At 37.3% G+C, this 19,696-nt stretch overlaps 1 protein-coding gene across 1 annotated transcript in view; it reads right to left on the bottom strand.

Annotated features, from left to right (window-relative positions):
* Positions 1-19,696, bottom strand: part of MYO3A (myosin IIIA) — a 115,224-nt gene that overhangs the window by 76,078 nt on the left and 19,450 nt on the right. The window contains 2 exon segments of the mRNA XM_050324826.1: positions 7,802-7,901; positions 8,657-8,761. Of these exon segments, the coding sequence (XP_050180783.1) occupies positions 7,802-7,901; positions 8,657-8,761 (205 nt within the window).

Raw genomic sequence — 19,696 nt, 5'->3', positions numbered from 1 at the left:
TAATGCTTAAGCCATCGGTGACATCTTTATGTGAATTAATAGAAGAAAATATTTGAAAGACCAAATGAACAGCTTATCCTGGATATAGCATTTGGCCACATGATTTCTGTTTTTTGGTACTGGACAGCACAAAGGTTTTCATTCAAACATGGCCCATAAAATAAGTTTTTAAGGACTAAGCCTTCAACAAAGAATTAAACATTCAACAATGAAAAACCTCCACAGCTCAAGTCAATGCAATCCATCTTATCCCTGCTAACCCTGAGTTGAAAACTTTGGAATTATTACTTTGATTGTGTTCAAAGCAGTTTGACAAGCTGCTCATGAAGAAAGCTTTCTTCAAAGTCTTTTACTTTTATTGGCTTCTGCCATTCTCTCCTAGTAAATGCTTTTAGCAGCAACATGTGAATGTCATGCTATATGGTATGCAGAAATGACAACACAATAACAGTCTGGTTCTGATCTGAATCAGTGAAGCAGACAGTTTATTATGGATGCATGCTAGAATGACTAAGGCAAATATAAGCCTTGCTATGACTCATTGCTTAAAGTAAGCTAAGGGCAGAAAAAAAATTTGAATACTTTCAAATTAAATTATTTTAATTAATTGTTTCATTTTTGCAGAATGATTCAGACAGCATTTATAGCTAATGCAGGGCAAGCACAAAAGGATGAAATGGGATATTCTGACTACTCCAGAATAAGTAATCTACAAAAGTTTGGAAAAACTACTCAAGGTCATGCTAAGCTCCTCTTCAATGTCAGCAGGACATGATGTATATTAAAAGGGACAGAGATTAAAATGACCCAGCACTGAAACCTGGATCATTCACAATGACTTCTCATCCTATTCACTGAGCACAAGGTGGCTCTAGACTCCCTGTCCATTGCAGCCCAACCTGTACCACGTGCATTCTCTGCACAGTCCTGGGAGCCTTCCCTCCCTCTGCAGTGCCACACTGCCAGGCTGATCTCTGATCAGCCAGCAGACTGCATCTATCAAGGCTATTCGTGGCAGGGAGAGGTCTCAGCACTGTGTCACAGCAGGAGAACACAACGGCTGGTGAGGTGTCACAGGGAAAGGATGAAGCTCAGTGCTGTGGTTCCCCCACCAAACTCTGATCCAAGATTACAGATGACTTTTTCCCCACAAGACCAGCAGAAAGCTCCCTCATGCATCACAAAACCAGGAAAGGTGAACAATTAAGCAGATGGAACTATTAAGAAGGAGTCTTACCACAGACTCATTAATTACATTGAGATTATTTTGGACATGCTGTACAGTGTAACTGATTTTACTTCTCTTGCATTATCATTATAAGCTTCTGCCTCATCTACACTTCAAAAACTCAACCAGTTTAGTACAGTCACAGAATTTTAAATATTTTGGCCTGTATTTCTGTATCAGAATAGGCATAAATATCATGCAACAAAACTTAATAAAAACACCCGTGCATTCTAACTTATGTTGATCAGTTACTGATCACTAGTAGTGGTAAAGCATTAGTAACAGTCCATAACTTGTAAAGAAGAAGTAGTGCACCACTACTGAGACACAATAGAATGTTGGCAGAATTACTCTTTTTAGGGAAAAAATTATTTTAATAACTCAATTGAATTATGAAATTAATACTTTCATTTAGTATTGCACAAATGAAATCTTGCATGCATTTTAAAGTAAACATAGAGATAATATAAAAATACACTACCAAAAAAGTGTCTTACCATTGACTGGTTTCACCAAATTGCAACTTTGAATAATGAGAAGGCCATTTGTAGAAGGCCAATATTAAGATTTCCTTGGCTCTTTACTTCGGAAGATTTCAAATAGCTTTAGAAGAAGAATACTCATTCTCTCCATAGCAAAATAATAATTGAATTACATTCCAAACACAAAAGCTGGCCTCTGTCTACTTGCAAGTTCCAAGTTACATGAAAGAAATAGTTAAAGTATTAAACAAAGCACTGTCAGTTTTCAGAGTCTAAATAGAGCAATACAGTATTCCCTCCCCCAGTTCATTTTTTCCCCAATGAGTAATTCTCAGGTTAAATCTCTAAATGACTCGGGCTACTATCCATGACAAAACTGTGCTAGCTACATGCAAAGTGGGATACCTGAAACTGCCTGAAACTGAATGGCAAGACAATATTCAAGCAAACCTTCTAAATCCAACACTTTGAAACAAAAGCACAAAAAATGCAAACTAACCATGTCTGAAGTACAAAAATCACCTTACCTTCACTATATATTCCATTAATATTACAATACATGTTTTAATTATGCAATCTATTTATCCACAGTACTAAAGGAACCCTTGAAGTCATTATTCTATTAATTGCATGCAGCATAGCTTGTAATTTTCCACCATCTGCCAGCAGCAGTGAGATTGTGTTACCTTTTTTCCAAGTCTTCCACTAGAACCTGCTTTACCTATTAAAAGCTTAGATGTTTCTTATGCATTGCTTATCCAGAGCCTCTAATGATGGAGAGTTTTAGGTACCATTAACAAAATGCCTGAGAAACAACTGAGAATGGACAGTGCCAATTCTTTTCAATATCCCCTTTCCTACAGCTACAGTGCTGGGCAAACTATGAGGAATCAAGGGATCTCATGTAGTTAGTTAGAAATAGGCCTGAATTCTAAAGATTTAACGAGTCCTACATTTTATTTTCCTAATGGGAACTTGAATATTTCTTATATCCATCTAACTGTCTTACTTCTTCTTTTTCCCAATGACCTTTCATAGTAATAACATCAAAAGTCTAATTACATGTGGTATGAAAATATGTTTTCATTCGATGCACAGAAAGGCATGGCCTTCAGCAAGAAAGTGCTTCTGGAAAACTATGCATTTCCAAAGTAGTGGAGTTTAATTTACACTTATATTTTGTCTGGACATGTCCAAGGCTCATCCTGAGATATTTCTAGTCTCTGACAGAAGGCTTCAGTAGTCCCAAAGAAGTATGAGCTACCTGTGGTCTTGGTCAAGACGATCAGCCCACAAGATCAACCCTCAAAAACATAAGTGAAATTTTCCATAACTGTTACAGTCTCCTCTTTGTAGCTAAAAGAATCACTTGCCATGTGACTGTAGACTTTCAAAATTTTAGTGGAAAAATGTTTCTTTCTTCCATGACTCCTGACATGTCAGCAACTTGGTCTAGTTTGCTGATAGGCAGTTGTGTCCTCCAGGATTCTCTTCATTCAGTAACATAAGAAGCACAAAAAGCTCTGACTTTCAAGCTCCCAAACTCACTGAAATGGCAGGGGATTTCAGAAATAACTTCAAATCTTTCAAAATGAAATGTCACTTCAACTTTCTCAGACCTAAGTTAAAATAATAACAATAATAACACAGCTAAGTTTCTTTTCTCCCATTTTGGAACAGGACATTACAGAACTGTGTCTTACACTACCACTAATACATGAAAGGCCCTGTGCAGCATCCGGATTTTAGGAAAAGAAACTGAATTGAGAGGGACTATTCAAAGAAGCAAGTATTTGTTAGCAAAAGCAGATGTTATACCCTCAGCTTCCTATGACATTGGTTACACATTATAAGATGCAGACGTATATATGAATTTTTATTACAGATGAGGTGTGCAAGTGACTTCAGGCCAGCTTTTTAACCGATGACAAGAGATCAGACACTGACAGATATTTAGGCAGCAAATTTTTCACATGACTTTCAAAAGGTATATAGCAATTATTTTGATTTACATGCTAAAAGTTTTTGAAAATTTTGTAAGATGCTTTTCTGCACCTTAAGAGGCTAAAATTTCATTTGAAATCTGTCTCTTTAACATCAATCCACTGCATACAACCAGAGTTCTGTGAAATAGATGTAAGAGTTCCTTCCAAGAACACTAATAAGCAACTGTGAATACAATTAAGAATATTTATCAAAAAGGAATTTAATTCACACCTCGCTTGCCTCCAGTTCTTTTTATACAATAGATTATATAGCAGTCACTCTTGAAAGTGCTGCAGGGAATTTAATGTAAATGTATATTTTTCTATCCAATCCATATCTTGTACAGAAAACACAGCAGCTACACTTGAATATAATGCAAGTATATTATGTAGTAGAGGATGCTCCTTGCTTGGAGCATAATTGCTGTGATTTGCAGGTGTAAGACTCTACCCCAAAGGTTTTCTATCACAACAGCTTAACAGCTAATTCCCAAAAATGTTCAGGTAGTGAGACTGCTTTCAGTCAGCCTTCTTCTCTTACAAAGAAAATATGGACTATTAATATATTTAGAAGTTTAATTAATTTAGGGACTGAATCTGTGATCAGAAGATGTACTTACAGTAGATTCCTTTGGCTGCCACTCATTATCTGTAGAAAATCAAAATTATTTTGTTTCTCTCTGCTGGATGGATGTGAGGAGAGAGAATGCATCACTGGTAACTGCATTTCAAAATTCTTGTGCCTTGGACAATTTAAACTAAAACTTTATCTGGCAGCTCCTTGATAAGCAATTGAGCTCCAGAAGCTTTGATGTGGAGATGTTACAGAATCACAGAATGGCCTGGTTTGGAAGGGACCTTAAAGGTCATCTAGTTCCAAACCCTCTGCCATGGGCAGGGACACCTTTCACTAAGGCAGGTTGCTATGAGCTCCATCCAACCTGGCCTTGAATACCTTCAGGGATGGGGCATCCACAGCTCTCTGGGCAACCTGCTCCTGCCTCACCACCATTCCCTCTTTTCCTGTCATTATATGCTCTTGTAAATAGTTTCTCTACAACTTTCTTATAGGCTCCCTCCAGGTATTGGACCTCATTTCATCATTAACCTATACTGGTATTGGGTGTTTCTTAGATATGAGAATATTACTGGGGTGATTAAGTAATATTACAGTAGAATTTTAAGGGAAAGCAGAAGTTTCACTCTTCAAAACAATCTGGGTGAGGCATGGGAATGGTACTTTTTTTCAAAGTCTTTCTCATTTCTTTAACTATCAGTACCTCTAGAAAAGTGAACAGTTCAGACTGTTAGCCTGGACTTCGGGAGAGCTTTTCCACACACCTTATGTGTCACCTCAAGAAACCCAGTCTCTCAAAGTTTCAGATCTCCAGCTGTTAACTGGGAATCAAAGTCATTCACGTCTCCATAAAGGTGTTGTGAAGGTTATCCATTATAGACTCTTTAGTGTTCAGAAAATATGGTCCTAGCACACGTAAATACTTATGGTACAATGACCATAAGGCAATGTGTATAAACTATGGCACAAAATAAAGCTTCTGAAAATTCGGTACTGCTGTGCAAGGAAGGTCTCACAATGGCAGTACACCACACACCACGTTCAAAGAGTACAAAAACAATGAGGGAAAGAAAAGCTTTTTCAAAAGTGATTTAATTCACTGTTTTTTGGTGGTTTTTTCAATTATGACTCTTAAAAAGTTCCTAAATATACCTAAAAAAAGCACAAAGGCACAAGTTCAAGTGAAACAATTGCACAACACACACAGACTGAGAATAGCTCCTTTCCTAGTTTCGTGTTCCATAAGGCACTTCACAGTCCCATCTTTCAGATATAGGTTTTATGCACCTATTCAGAAAAAAAACACCATAAAAAGAATCAGGGGAGAACAGCAAAGGCTTCTTCAGGAACATCTCAGCAGCATTCAGCATGCAGAAGAATGGCACAGACAAAATTATCTTGGGAAGGGTTCATTTCCTTGGTCATGTGTGTTTGGTGGTTTCAGGAATCCTTGGTTCACTGCCTCTGCTCCCCTCTCCACAACAGAAAAGCTGTGTGCACACTAGAAAGGGTGATATGATTATCTGGGTTGGTTTTGTTTGTTTGGCCCCATGTAACAATTTGTTCACTGTAAACTAAAATTTTTTCTTCCTCTGAGTATTTACTGGCTAAAAAGGAGACTGCACATGTGTCTTATTCTGAACCAATTCACAGGCTTGTATAATAAAAGATGGTTCTGAGTTTCAATCCCTGATCCAATAAATGTTTATGTACAACAGTCTGTAGCAGTGCCAACATGAGAGATTTTGATCAACTCACATTCCTGGCTAAAAAATGATCTCAGAATCTGATTAACGTGGGTTTAAATCCTCTTAAGTAGAAGACACAAATCTCCCAAATCCCAGATGAATACCTTAAACAGCAGCTTGAAGGGTGACTGGTATGTCTTCCATGGTGATTTTGTGAAGACTGTATAAATTTTTTCCACTTGAATCTACTAATTATTGGCTTCAGATTGGGGTGGGTTTTTTTGAGAAAGAATAAAAAGAAAAGCCAGTGAAAATGTCAATCCATTCCTAAGTTAAGGTGCCATTCATATATTACTTTGAGAGAAAGGACTGCTGCAGGTATTGCAGGCCCCTTTTGAACTCACATAAATGTGTGTGCATGTATATTTGTTTCTTGTGCACAGTCTAATCTGTGTTTTGCATGGCAATTTTCCCTCAAGAATTTAAGATTATTTTTCAATTACAGCCTTATCAGTAGATTGCAGTACCTGGGGAATAAAGAATTCAGGTCCTCATCCCTACAGCTTGTATGTTTTGACATCTGCATAAGTGAATTAGTTTTCAGAAGCATTGATCCTATGCAGCTCTAATTGCTTTCAACACCTTAAAAAATTAGTATCTACAGCACATTAAAAGCCTGTGGGCAAAAATATTGATTTTGGCCACACATTAAACTTCCAGACTTTCCAATGGAAGATTTTATCTGAGAAATATAACAGAAATACATGACATTTCAGAAGAATTACTAATGCTAACAGTTGTGGCGATTCTGAGTGTGAAGTAATAAGAGTTGCATAAATACAATCTACTGGTAGAAAGATAATATACTAAAGGTAGTTAAAATTCTTTGTTTAAACAATTGTTATGTATCAATTGAATCAATCTCATTAAAAACACAGGAGAGCAAAGGAAAAATAAAGACTTTCCATCTGCTGAACGGAATATTTTATTTACTGTGTCTACTGTGCTGTAAAATAGTGACCAATAAAATAAATTTAAACATAAAAAGACAGTGTGCTATCAGATGATAATAGTTCGTAACAACAAACATTGCAAATTTTTATACCCCTCATATAAAACAACAGTCAATACACTTTTAAGGTAAATTATTGTGGTATGGCTGGTAAATAACAGGTTCCATCCACTTAACTGTGTCTCTCCTTTTCACTTTTAGTGAAGCATTCAAGAATCACTTTAGGCCTAACAGACTTGAACAGACCCTTTCAATGCTAGTTCTTAAGATTTACATTTGCCAAAATCCATTAGTCTTCTCAGACTTTGGAAAGTGGGGATTACCTATATAATATTCCCCCCTCTATTGCCTTCAAGTATCTCTTGTTTTGTTTTAAATCAAACTAATGAAATACATGTGTCTGAGTATATGTATTTAGTTAAGTTTTAAATGTTCACATCTACAACATGAAGCTTTTTCCTATCAGCTCCTAATTTCACTGAGTTCCAGTGCATGGTCCTGGAGGAACTAAACATCAACCTCATTTGGAATCCTATTGACTCACTTTGCCACCTCACTTACAGCGTGCCCCAAAGCATTTGGCACTTACCACCACCATATTACAATTTCTATTTGTTAGCCATACTATTGAAACAGCATTACTAAAATTATTAAAATGTCTATCAAGTTAAAAAAAGGAACTTCAGTTATCCAAGTGATTTTTAATGAAGAACTCAAAACCTTAACAAAAAATTAACATAGTTAATCTTTTCTGGCTTGTTTACTCTATTTTATTTTCCATACTTCAGATGTAAAATATTGTTTGTATATATAAGTAAACATAACATACCAAAATCCACAAGCTTGACTCCTCCTTCAGTGGTCAAAAGGATATTATTTCCCTTAATATCACGGTGGATAGTTTTGTTTTCATGCAAATGCTGAAGTCCCTGGATGGTGAGATGTAAACACAAACTTTTTAATAACAGCTCAGTTCTCTGTAATACATTTGCGGAAACAATAAAGTGGCAGAAAAGTATGAAACATTTTTAAAATTTTTTTAATGCAAAACCTCAGAGATTACATTCTTTCTGGAAAACCATTTGGCACACCACACAGAATGGATATTTTTTTAATTGCCCTACTTTATGTCAAATAGAAATTTTAAGATGAAAGCAGAAAAATAGCACTATAAACCTACATTATACCTTTAGAGGATAAACTCAAAGAAAACTGCAAAGGCCTAAATTTCATTGGAGAAAGTAAAATTTCAGTTACAAGAAAATGATAAATAAAGACACTTGATCCTGATGAGCAAAAAAAATTCCTGCAGTGGTGTTTGAATTCACTAGATATGTGGATATTTTACTATAAAAATATTTTGGATCCAGTCATAAGAAGTTGGACAGTATTTTGATTATATTTCTGCTACTTCTCAAAAGAAAAGCAATTTTGATGCTGAACTGTATTTACAAAGCAAATTGATCAATGGTCAGAAATCAATTTTCATTCTCTTAATAATGAAACAAACAGATTAACTGTTCTCTACCTTGCCTGCTTAAAAAGAACCATTGAATCACCTTGATTTCATTAAACACCGATATAACAGAAGACAGTGATCTGTATTAGTGGGGATGTAATCTTCATTCACTTAAGGAAAAAAAATTTGAGCTGAATGTTGACTTACACTGAAAGCTTATCTTACCATCAGAGCTTCACGTAAAATGTAAGCAATTATAAGTTCATTCATCCTTTCGCCTCTCTTCAGAAATCCCTTCACAAGATCAGTCACAGATCCACCATTGCACAGCTACAAAACATCAAGGAAATATAAAAAGGAATTAGAGAGTGTTGGAGTAGCCACCTGGTTTTTGTTTTCAGTAGTTTTTGTATCTGTAGCCAAATGAGCTCTAGTAAACTGGCAATCCACAGATTTGTCCTTACATCCACCATTTATACAAACAACATACACAGCAACTTTTGCCAATTCTTCTTTGCTGCTTTCTACATTTAATTCATCTTGTCCAAACACAAGTACAGCAGTCCATCTCTTTGTTTTGCTGTATACATGATTGCTTTTCACTGAAACAGAAATAGCTTACAGTGCAATAAATTTTCTGTGAAGGCATGTTTTGTGAGGCACATTAATTGCTTCTTATATTCATCATGTGCATCTCACCAGCAACACAGATTATTACAGCATCAATTCTCAGGTACAAAAGCTACATACAATATAAAATGGATTTAAAGCATCAGAAGACAGGCAGCAGAGAAATGTCCCTGCCAAGGAGAGAGCTGCCCTTTTGGCCAAGTGGCACTTAATTCCTAGTGTAGAAAGATGTGACACACAAGGGATGGCCATCACAGAAGATGATGAAACACTGTGTAAAGAAAGGTCTCATCTCCCACTGAAACAAGGTATGTCATTGGTGTAAGACTATAGCCCTTGTAGCATCAACCCTGTCAGCTTCTTGTTCCAGATGCAGAGCCACAACCTACTCTGGATAAGCCTCTCTCCAGCTAGACTCCTGCAAACCTCCATCCAGAAGAACAGGTCTGGCCTTGCTCTCTAAAAATGACAGTGAGCACACATTGCCAGCTGATTAGTTTAGACCTGCAGTACTTAGTATGTTCATTTTTATCACTTACAATTTTTCCACAGGAAGAAGCAACAATGAAACTTTAGTGACTATCTCTGTAGCAGTTACATCCCTGTAAAGATGGAATTGGTACTTAAGCCCTTAAACTATCCATAATGCACTGACAATACTCATTGATTGAAGAGCCATTGCCTCTGTACAGGCGTAGCTGTTTCCGATAAAACAGTAAAACAGATTGTAAGTTTTATACTGTATCATCCAGTAGCTTTTCACATGAAACTAAATACCCATGTAAGACATTTTAAAAATGCAGCACAAAACAGTAATTCCTTTTCACTACTTTTGAAGTATATTTAAATCGGGGTATAATTTATCTATAAAACCTTTCAACTGCAGAATTCCAGACATCAGAATCTTTTGTATATTTTTAATCTGTTCTTCTATACCTCTACATTTTTTTCTGTGCTGCAATTACAAAAAGACTTGTACCTTACAGTACAAAGCATTTTATATCCCTTTGTACCCAAATACAGCAATAATTCTCTGATTACCTTTGGAACCCCTGGCTTGCACTGAACTTGCACCACTTGAATGCCTACACAAATATCATTCAACACATAACTCTTGCTGCAAGATGGGTTCCCTCATCAGGTCAGCCAGGGCTCCGATCTGACAGATGCTGAGCTCTATGGCAACAATCTTGGAACTCACTTAACCTCACCCTTACCTAAGTGGGACAATATGCATGCTTAGAGAGAGAAGAACTCATATGCTTAAATGATGAGATTAAGGGCTTTGCTGGATAAGGATCAGATTCCCAAGCAGGATTTCATTTACTGCCATTAGCCATGCTGGTCTGCCTTCTCCATTGACTTTTTCAAGTTAGTTATTTTTTTACAATGACATTATCTTGTCAGGGTTTCTATTGTTTTAACTTTGCCACATCGCCAACATATTTAATCAAACCAAATGGATTATAACAATTCTGGTTAATTTAATGCACTTTAATTCAGGGCACTGAAACTGTCTGACTAGTAACAAACCAACTGTGAAATAAATTACACATATGATATTCTTCAAACTATTTTTCTTCATTATCTAATATTTAAATTTTGCTTCTTACAGATGGATCCTCTTTTTTCTTTACAGAACTGGACACCTGTTAGCCTTTCTGTTCAAGATCAAAAAACCACCACAGAAAGGAATATATTATTTTTGTAGGCAGGTGAAGGGGGAAACTGTATCTCAGAAACCACCTTCTTTAATGTTTAGGCAGTAAAGCCAATACTGAATTTATTTGCCTGGGTCAGCAATGTTAATTTTTATGTTCTTACACATGTTGCTTTAAGTAAATTTTCTTCTACTCTCATAATACATAAATCCCTATCATGAGATAAATATCTGCATTATAAGATTAACACTTATCTAAAATATCAGGTAATGTAAGTTACTAAAACTGTGATTATTTTAGACTGAAAACTGAACTTGGTATGTAAAAGGTCAGCTAAACACGTCTTGAAATAAAGAACCCAGAAGTCAGCCATACCACCATGGAAATCCTCCACCAATTCCAAAGGCAGAGTGGCTGCTTAGATGGAGTTCAGCTGAGGATATCATAGACATAGGTTCTTGCATACACACAGGGTAACTTTTCTTTTGCTATTTCTGTGTCAAAGAGTTGTAATTTTACTTACATCAGACAATTAGTAAGACAACTTTTCTGAGACCACCAGTATAGGAGGAAGAGAGGAAAAAGGGCTAGGTATTAGAATGCAAGCAGCTATAAGGAGGAAAAGGGATTATTGGAATACAACCACAATTAGAAAAGGAGATTATGGCAGACACTGTATGCGCGTGCTCTACGCTGTGTGGGCAGGAGGGGGGAATGATGACGACAAGGATGACACAGGTTAGTATTAACCATTAACCTTGTTCTATTTTTACCCTCATGGATAAAATGTTGTATCTGGTCCAATTTCCTACTTCTACTGTCTATTTTTTGCAGGTTTCTATAAGCATGCACATAAATGAAGCTGAAATAGTGATTCTTTCTCCTGACTCAGAGTATCAAACTGCACGTGTATTGGATGGAAACGTACAAAAAACATGTCAAAAAGTCCCTCTCATAATGAGTTAGGCTCTTCTCTTCCCTCTCAAAAGAAGAAGCTACAGAAAGTTACAATACTGCTGCCCAATGCAGTGCTGGACCGAGCTTGCTTGGGAATATCGCAGTTTATAATTATGACCTCTGCTGCTTCTTAGTAGCATGCTGCCCACATTAAAAAAACTGTGTAGCCTCTTACCAAAGTCACTGTGTTTGAGTTAAGCTAACTGTAATGCTTGGATGCCAACAAATCATGAAGGCAACAGAGATAACTTTTAAAAAAGATCTTCCTAGTTTTCAGTGAGCATCTAAACAAGGGAGGTGCTGATAGCTATTACTTTGTTGCAAGGACTGTGAACTTACATGACCAAATAGTTTCTAGTCAGTCTGTGTCATTACTCTAAAACATAGAATACCTCGATAAAGGGCACTATAAGCAGAGAACAACAAATGCACAGAGAGCTGAGAACACAAACATACAGCAGAAGCCACATGTCTATCTGAGCTCTGCCACAGGGCACTGCTTCCTATCCTAAAGATCAAAGTAACTCACCAAATCAAATGACCTTTCACCTGTCATGAGACAGGAGCTCTTCTGGGAGGAAAGAGTAATAATTCTATTTCTCTCTCCCACACTAAAAAAACCCCACACATTCACACACATTTTCTATTGCATACACAGGTGCGTTTCTTGTGGTTTGTATCAGATAGAAACCCTCTTTTAAGCTTTCAATATACTCAGTTTAAGGGGACAGATTCTTATAATGTCCAGCCTATCAGACACAGGAAGGGAAGATATCAGGGATCCTCCCACAGGAATCTATTTAGAAATGTCATCTTGATAACGCTGTACATGAGCAATTTTCATCAATCCAATGTTAGTCACTTCTTCTATTGTTCCCTTATGATTTACAGGCATTTTCTTTACCAGCAGTATTTTCTGTGCCTGCACTAATAGAATGCAAATATAACCTGCAACAACAAGCAACTAAAAATAGGGTAAACTGAACCCTTGAGGCTACCTAAAAGGGAGTGGAGAAGACAGAGACATCTTCCCAGCGGAACACAGCAAAGGATGAGAGGCAACAATTCCCAACTGCAAGACAGCAGATTCCTATTGGACATAAAGGAAAAAAATTCCCACTGAGTTAAGCACCGGAACAGATGATAACAGTAAGTCTATGTAATGTCCATCCTTGGAGATACTAAAACTTGAATTGAAAAGGCAAACCTGTAACATTGCAGTTAATAATCTTTGAGCAGGGGGCTGGACCAAATAACTTCCAAAGGTCCCTTCCACAATGTACTTTTATATGATTCAGAATACTTGAATTTTAAAATATTCAGTTCCTAGTTTGGATATTCAGACAGCAGAAAGTGTGGGAAAGAACTAAGAAAATATTGCATGCCTAGGCCAACGATAAGAATGATTTCATAGAATGCTTGATCCATGTGAAAACCTCCCTTAGAGAGCTGTAGCTCTGATGGCCATACATAGCTGTATCAAAAGAGGTGATGACTCTTCTACAGTAGTAGCAAAGGGTTCCTCCCTTATGATTTTCTGGCACTCAAAAAGGCAAAGACTCATACTGGGATGACATGCAGTCCTCCACCCACCCATCTGCCACAACCCTCTGCTACTTTAATTGAGCTATTAGTATGCTAAGCTAACTTCAGAAAAAAAAAAATTATACAATGATCCTAACACATGAAATGTCAGTTAAAATTGCCATCACATCACAGTCATGAAGGTGTTCTTTTTAGGTCTTAGTCACTCTTCATCTGACCCAGTTGATACATTTCTCCTCTGCAGCTCTTCTTGATTCTGACGCCCATCGAATAAGGATTCAGTATGAGCTTCCCTTTCAAGAAAACTCTCAATTGCACTTTTGTTAGGGCCATTACAGCCTTTAATCATCCAACTGCTCTGGACTTATACATCTGTACTAAGCTGGTAATGTTTGTTTGCATCCTGCAGTTGTTAAGGTGCTTTCATCTTACTTCAGTAGCTTGAATTCAGAGTGGCTCAATTACAATTAATGCCTTCCCTATCTTTACAGGCTGCACAGACATAAATGACTGGGTAGCACATCACATATGCACAACTTATGGCATGCATGAATTATACTTACGAAAAAGTCCAACATTGCTTTAATGTTATCAACCATAAGAATGCTAAAAGCATCTCAGGCCCTAACCTCTATTTTTTTCCCCTGTTCTTAGAATAGATCAATAATATGACCTGTTCCCCTAAGCATGCAGTGCAGCAGCACTGCCAGTCTCTGAGCTGACTGTACCTTCCTTGTAGTACTGACTGCTGTAAGAACAGAAGTTTCTTATTTGTTGCTGTTTAGTTATCATAAAACTAAAGAAGTAGATAGTAAAAGGGACCTCAAGAAATTACTTAGTCCATTGAATATGTACTTGTATAGAGACCTGGTACTTTCAGAAATGTCAAATATTTGTCTAACTTTCTCCTAAAAGTCTCTCACTGAGGGAGATTCCAATCTTTCTAAATAGCCTGTAGTTCACTAGCCTGACAGAGCATTTTTCCTACTATCTAACCTGAATATTTTTGCTTCCAACAAAATCACATTATTTTTGTCCTTCCCTCCAGTAGTATCTGACAATAAATTACCATAATTTCCCCTTTAAAATCACCTCTGTCAGACTACTGTCATAATAAATAACTTTTCTTCTTCTTTTTTAGGCTGTACAAACTTAGTTGTTGTAATATTTTGAAATTAGCCACGTTTTCTCAATTTGGATTGCCTTTAATTTGCTACTGATGTTTGTGACACGTTTTGTCCCCAGACTGCAGAGAAAATTCCGTTGGACGTCTTGTCTTCACTGGGAAAAGGTGAACAGAACAACCTCCATTTTGCAGAGAATCCCTGTATGCATAACCACAGCATGGTCAGGTATGTCCCATTTATTCTTCCTATGGATGGCAGTACTTTGTATGAATCACCTTCCCATGATTCAAAAAAATTCCTCTGGTATTCACAATTGTAAATCTGATGCTATTCTCCAATATGCCTGTAATTAAACTAGGTGTCCACTTCAACTTATTTGTGGACTTTTTTCATTACTCAAGTTACTACTGAACAGAAACAGACCAAAAGCAGATTCTCACCTTGAGATTCTCCCAGCCCCAAAGTGATCTAAGTCCAGTTTTATGAGAAAGAGATTATTTGCATTATTGTTTATGTGAAATTTCTGTATTTCCCCATTTTCCTCACAAAAATGTCACATGGGACCATATAAAAACCTTACAAAAGACATATCTCATCTCTCGCTTTCCCCTTGTTACCACAGATATCCTGTTAAACAAAGAGATTTTATTAATACCATTTGTTCTGACCCAGTCCAAATCAACCACTTACCATGTTACTGGGTTCTGGATATTTCTACAATGGTTTCTATTAAATTGTTGTGGGTATCAAAGTTATGTACATTGGTCTGTATTTCCCTAGGTCATTATTTTTTCTCACTTTGTAAAGACATATACTAAATATTCTTCTATCTCACTTCTCTAGTAACCTTTTCTTTACCACTCTCCACATTAGCCCCTTGGAAGTTATTTTTAAGTGCCTTAGTTGAGCATTTTTGTTTCTCCTCTTTGAAGGCATTCTGAAATATTAAAAAAGCAGACCCTGATGCATTCTCAACACCTCTTATTGTGCTTCTATTTTTTTCTCTACATCAGCTAATTTGATATTTTGTTTTTAATGTCTTTTAAAACCTGCCAGCTATCCTGGCACTTTCCTTCATTTTTACATTATGTTTCCTAAATACAGGTACCTACTAGAACCCCAAGCCAGGTAAAGCATACTCTCGTAAGCCCATTATCCTTACCCTACTGCTCCAAGTGAACACAATTATTCTGGGGCTTTTTCGCTCGAATTTCCTTCCATCTTCAACTTTTCAAAAGAGATCTTCTCTGTTAGAACCGAATCTACCTGATACAGCCAACTCCAGAGTCACTTTCTTTGCCTTCTGTCACCAAGAAAGAACTCCATAGCCTGTCTGTCTCTCAGGATCAGCTGTGATCACATGAACTCCTATTCTCTGCCTACAGTGTGAGGTATCTTCACAACTATTACTGACAGAGCACATTCAACTGGCAGCACCTAAGACCTACCACAAATACTTGAAGGTCCTTGTAAAGACTTACAGGGAACTCAATTATTTTCTTCAGTGGGCCGAATGCTTTAATATGCAGCTCCTGTCTGTGCAGCACAGTTTTAATTTCATCTCAAATGGAAGACAGATGTGCACTGTGGCTCCTATTTTTCACAGCAACTGGACAAGACAATCCATAACCAAAGAAAACCATAGCAATGCTCCGTGCTTTTAGGTAAAGTTGATTGCTTTCAATTTAGCATGAACAAAATGTATCACTGAAACAGACATCTTTCCTGAGTTATTTAGCTTCAGTGAACACAAACCATGTGGTATTTATGATTTTGCTCTCTTGTATCATCTAGCACCTCCAGGGCTGTGTTAGTCACAGCCTCACGGGTGTTTATTTGTTGCTTCTGATTTCTCCCCTTTCAGTTTGGCTTTTAACTTCCCATTTTCTTTGCCACGCACAAGCACTGACAAGACAGCCAGAGGAAAACTTTGCCTATTTCATCTTATGCAATGCCAGCCTTCACAGACTCTTATCTTTCTCAGTCAGAATAAAGATATCCCCATTTCACATCGCGGCCAAAATGGAAAAGCCACAACTATGCCATTATTGCCTTTTTCTAAATTTCTTCTTTCAAACTCAGCATAATTGAATGAAGTCACCAAGGCTTTACATACACAAGAACAAAGAGAACTAATCCCTCAAAGGAGGATTTTTTTCTGCTCTAAAACATTTGTAATATTGTTTTGTCTCTAGCAGAATGAAAAAAAGCAAGTAGGTGATGGTGCTGTTAAAAGGGTTTACCGGGCATAGCACAACCAAATTCCCCTGCTAGCTCATCCTGAAGCAAACTTCATATTGCACTGTCCCATAATTCACATTCTTTGTTGCTAATGAAGAAATTAATGTATCACCTGTCCAAATCTCCTCCTCAAAAGGTTATACAGCTGAAGTGGTACCAAGCCATGATTTCAAATAGTGCTCTGTAAAGCAACGGAGATCTAGACATATTTAAAACAGAAATTTTAAAGGAGCTTCAACTAAGTCTTCATGGCCTGGCAACACCATAACACAGCTTTGATTTTTTAAAAATCAAATAAATGGAAGGATCCTTTTGCAAAATCAGAGCTAACCTCCATACAAAACTTTAAGGCACTGGTCAGTAAAGAGCAAATGCAATTGGCAGCTTTCCAAGACAGAACATTTTGATAGAGAAAACTTAGTTGCAATTCATTGCTCTATTATACACAAGAAGTAGTAGAAAAATAACATTTAGAGAGCAGAAACATTCACTCAGCTAGGGAGAAAAAGCAGGGCCTAAGTTTAGGATCAATAATGTCAACAGAGGTATTTCTACTGAATGCTGCAAACTTAGCTAAGGCTCTAGAAAACATATAGAATCTCATAAGAAAATGGGGCAGTCTGTAGTAAGAGCAAGTGCTTCACAGCTTTTTTTGCCTGCTCAGAACCACATTGCTTTTGTTCTCTCTTCAACAATTAGGGAACATTTCAAAGCACCTTCCTCTTTTGTAGCACCATTTCTCTTTGATTCAGGGTTCAGACAGTAGTTCCAAGTACTACCGTGTCCACAATACACATAATTCATTTTATGTGTGTTTCTACATGAAGACAATAATTTAGTATAATTCCCTGTAATTTAAATTACTGCAATAGAAATCTTCCCTATTGAGTTTAAAAGCATGACTGGGGAAGTGCAAATCCAAACAATGGGGCTTGTCTAAAGGCTGGTTTTACAAAAGGAGTGAAGCTGAAACACACTCATCCAAAAGGCAGTTTCTCTCCTTGCAGGAGCGTGCAGGACTTGTCAGCTTAACCACTCTTGGACATGCCTACCTTTCTCTGGTGACTACAAAAGGAGCTACAGACTCTGTAAGTGTCATGGGGCCCTAATGAGCAAGAACATTCTGAAGGAATTTTATAAGAACCAAAATGATGCTAAACTCAAAAGCCTCTTTTTTCTCTTCTTTTTCCCCCCTCTTCTTTTAATAAATTACTGGAATGATTAACTCAGAGAGACTAGATCAGACAGAATTGAAATTGAAGTGTTTTGTAAATCAATCTCTGCTCACTGTGTCGGTGTAACCCAGTTCCATACTTCCAGGGTTTGGTTTCAGCAAAGTCAGCCCCTTTCTGAACTGCAGCAAATACCAACACTCTTTCTGGAGCCCAGGAAACTTTTCATCACCACTGACACCTGGCTTTCTTCTTTCTGCACATCCCAGCTCCTTGTTCTTTGCTATAGTACTTTTCTCCCATAGTCTGCAGCCTCCAGCCCTTTCTGCCCAACAAAGAATGAGGAGACTACTCTCCCTCCTACTATAGTGCCTTCAGTCACTCCCTTTTATAAAGAGACCTAACATGTAGACTGAGCACAAAACCAGCAAAAGTATATTATCTATCACACTTTAATTCAAGTGTTTAATCCTCAAGTGTCTGAAGCAAAGAGCAACATGTCTTAGCCCAAGCATTCTTATGTTGACTGATGCTAAAGGACATTTGGTTATCTCAGATTTAACCCAACCAATTTAACCCAAACCAATGCTAACGGCAGGTTTTGGTGGCTTATTTTATTCTGGTTTTAAATAACCTCACATTTTTAGTAAAACTGTAATAAGAAGTAAAATGTACAGAAAGCAAAGTAATGTGAAATATTAGAATGTGAAAGGCATAGTATTCACATGCTATTTAATTACATAGCAGAATGGTAAAACTCAGGTTATTTTTTCTGGACTTCTGCTTTACATCATTGTGGCAAAAATCATTAGAGGTTATTCAGAAGCAGCTTTTTGTATGTAAGTATTCTCCCGCAAGGTGGGCCATAACATATCCTCACCAGTTGTTTAAAAAATGTGAACTGTGCAAACCACAATGTAATATGAAATAGTCCTCATGCAGAGAAATTATGAGTGTTTAGTAAAACTTCAAAGCATCAAATGATAGTTGTAGCCACACATCTCTGGTCTTGGGAAAAAAGGATATGATTCAAGAATGAAAAAATGCTATAACTGGGAAGCAGAGAGGGATATTCTAGAAATGGAGAAATCAAGACTGATTCAGACACGTAATGGATTGAAATATTCAGTGTTGGTCTGAATGGAGCAATTATAACCATACACATTACTGAAAAATGACCCATGCTGAAAAATCAGCAAAATCAATTTTCAATTGTTTAATTTTTCTTCTATATATGTCAATTGGAAATACCTAATAATATTTAGGCAAATTACAGCTTTCCTCCCCACACCCCCACCCCGACATAAAACCCAAACAGACTAGTTGTTTTCCACTATGTTCATGGAATTTGGATTTTCCCACTCCTGCTAAAACTATCACAGTAATAAGAACAACTCCAGTTTTCATACTTCTACTCATTCCTTACAGAATCATAGAATATCCTACTCCTGGCCCTGCAAAGAACAACCCCAAGACTCATACCATGTGCCTGAGCATGTTGTCCAAATGCTTCTTGATTCACCACAACAGTTTGGGTTTTTTAATACAAAATCTTCAGTCTAATGGAATTCAACAATTGAAGTCCCAACAGCTGCAATGACATGAATTTGTTCACTAATCTTCAGATGTACTAGTCTGCATGATCAGCAACTCCTCAGGCTCTGTACCCTCTTTGCAGGCTGCAGACTCTGAGGCTGCAGATATTTTCAGCCAAACATCTTTGCTCATCAAGAACAGGCATCAGCTGCCTTGCAACACTGACTGCAGCTCCTCTCTCCCTCTTCCATGCACAGAGAGGTGCCACGAAGAGTGACACCACCATCAGCTGAGAGAGGAAGGAGATCAAGCTAATGGAGAGAAAACTACTGCCAGCCATTAGGACTAGTATGTGGTGCTGGAAATCTCAGCAAGAGACAAGGGGAGAACTACCCA

Source organism: Myiozetetes cayanensis, unplaced genomic scaffold, assembly GCF_022539395.1.
Source record: "Myiozetetes cayanensis isolate MyiCay16 unplaced genomic scaffold, myiCay2020 scf1, whole genome shotgun sequence".
NCBI classification, from domain to species: Eukaryota; Metazoa; Chordata; class Aves; order Passeriformes; family Tyrannidae; genus Myiozetetes; species Myiozetetes cayanensis.
This window is presented reverse-complemented; position numbering and strand designations above follow the sequence as displayed.